The 1,934-nt window shown below is 44.3% G+C and overlaps 1 protein-coding gene across 2 annotated transcripts; it reads right to left on the bottom strand.

Annotated features, from left to right (window-relative positions):
- Positions 1-473: 473 nt before the first annotated feature.
- LOC122048976 (transcription factor WRKY19-like) lies at positions 474-1,603 on the bottom strand. 2 transcript variants are annotated; one of them, XM_042610478.1, is made up of 3 exons: positions 1,288-1,603; positions 1,062-1,199; positions 474-969 (listed from the first exon to the last, which is right to left on the bottom strand). In XM_042610478.1, the coding sequence occupies exons 1-3, from the start codon at positions 1,527-1,529 to the stop codon at positions 612-614; spliced, it is 738 nt and encodes a 245-aa protein (XP_042466412.1). In that variant the 5' UTR covers positions 1,530-1,603; the 3' UTR covers positions 474-611. The 2 variants fall into 2 exon arrangements, with proteins under 2 accessions (XP_042466412.1, XP_042466414.1); XM_042610480.1 differs by having other exon boundaries at positions 1,062-1,603.
- Positions 1,604-1,934: the final 331 nt, after the last annotated feature.

Raw genomic sequence — 1,934 nt, forward strand, 5'->3', positions numbered from 1 at the left:
AATAAAATTGGGAAGTCATATTTTTGTTGAACTTGAGAGATAGATGCATCTCGATTAGCTCTTATAAATCAAATTAAAGAGATTTATGTCACTTATAAACAGTTGATTTTTTTAAAAAAAATCATATATCCAGTTTTTGGATTTATTATATCTAAAACTACGATTCTCTTCTCGCTAAACAAGATAATCAGAATTTTACCTCGATAATTCGATATCATGAGTTACTATTATATTATAAACAATTGATCGATATATTTGAATCGACTATTCAATATTAATCAATTGATAATGTTCTCAATAGTTTGATAGATTAATTGAAAATTTGATCGATTCAATTTATTTGTAAACAAATTAATTTAATTAATTTGGATTTATTTGATTTTTTAAATTCGTTTTTGAACAGATTTTTCATCCCATTGGTCAACAAACAACTGGTCATCAGAATTTTACAACGATATCATCGTCTATTCGGCTAAAAGGATGAATCAGTAGAGGAACTGATTACATGGAATTATAAGATTACATAATGCTTTACTATTTTTTTCTCAGTTTAAACAACAATCCAACAACCAACACCACAATTTCATCAATATCTGCAATCTAATCACACACTATGACATCCATTCCACTCCTGCCCAGATGCTGACAGGGTCGATCTCCCCGTCTCCGTCAAACTCCATTGGAAGCGAACTGCTCTCTGCTCCATGAAAGCTCCCAAACTGGTACGGCGAAGAAGAGAAAAACTGCTCCTCCATGGGCCCAAAGGAAGGCGCAACCTGCCCCACAAAGTACTCCTCCTCTCCTTCAACTTTCAGCGCCGCCGCACTCTGTTCCTGATCGTGCTGCTCGAGGCAAGTGTGGTCACCATGGTAGGTGACGTCGTAGACCGAGGGGTCGTCGTCCGATCGCTGCACCTGCTTCTTCGCGGGGCATCCGTGCGAGGCCCGATGAGCGCACCGGAAATAGGCCCTGCGGCGATCGAGAAAAGCTCGTCAGAATGGTTTTGGTCGAATGAGATCGACTGCACTACTGTTCTGTAACTGTAGTGACTAATGACTGACCTTGGATATTTAGCTCCGAGAATCTCTTTCTGGCCATACTTCCTCCATGTGAAGCCGTCGCCCTCCCCCTGGCCTTTCACTCCGCCGGACACCGAGCTCAGCCTCACCTGGCACCTCCATGATGGCAGCAGCGACATCCTGCAATTGAAACCAGAGAATTAATCCTTCATCGTCGGTCGGCTTCACGGCCATGTGGGTCAGTACTGCGTGAATACGAAGCACGTGCCTTCTTCTGGGCGTCAAGGTACGAGGTCGCAGGGCGAGCGAGGAGAACAGAGACTGATCGTGGCCGGCTTTAGTGCTGAAGGATTCGGCCATGAGAAATGAGTTGCGGATGGAGGAAGCGATCCTGGGAGTTAGAGCCTTGCAGAGGTCAAGGCAATGCAGATTTAACTCCAGCTCCTTGAGCAGCTCCTTGGCTTGGCTGAGCTCGGCGAGCAGAGCAGCAGCGCAGGCATTGCTCTCCATGGACGCAGCTAGCTGTCAAGAAGCAGGGGAATGGATATATCAGCTCCAGTTTCCGACGCTGTGCTGTGCTGTGCTGTAGTAGAAGATCGATCGAAGTGCTTCCCGAGCGAGTTATATAGAATGGGGCTCAATGAAGAAGCGCGTGGAAATTCAACGGCGAGGGATTTGCCAGACAAAACGAGTCGCTGGGAGCCCGGGATGCGAAGTGGAGTATATGAGATTTTGCACGTGAGAAATTGTGGGGAAGAGGACGAGAACTAACTACTATTGGAATGGAACGTGTAAACCTCAACAAATACATCCTCTCTGTTGACTGAGGTGCTGTCTCAGAAGGAGACTTCTTATTAACCGTACTTTTAAAAAAAAAATTATAGAGTTTTTTTTATATAGGACCGTTTCAGATCA

The sequence above is a fragment of the Zingiber officinale genome, chromosome 2B (assembly GCF_018446385.1).
Source record: "Zingiber officinale cultivar Zhangliang chromosome 2B, Zo_v1.1, whole genome shotgun sequence".
NCBI lineage: Eukaryota > Viridiplantae > Streptophyta > Magnoliopsida > Zingiberales > Zingiberaceae > Zingiber > Zingiber officinale.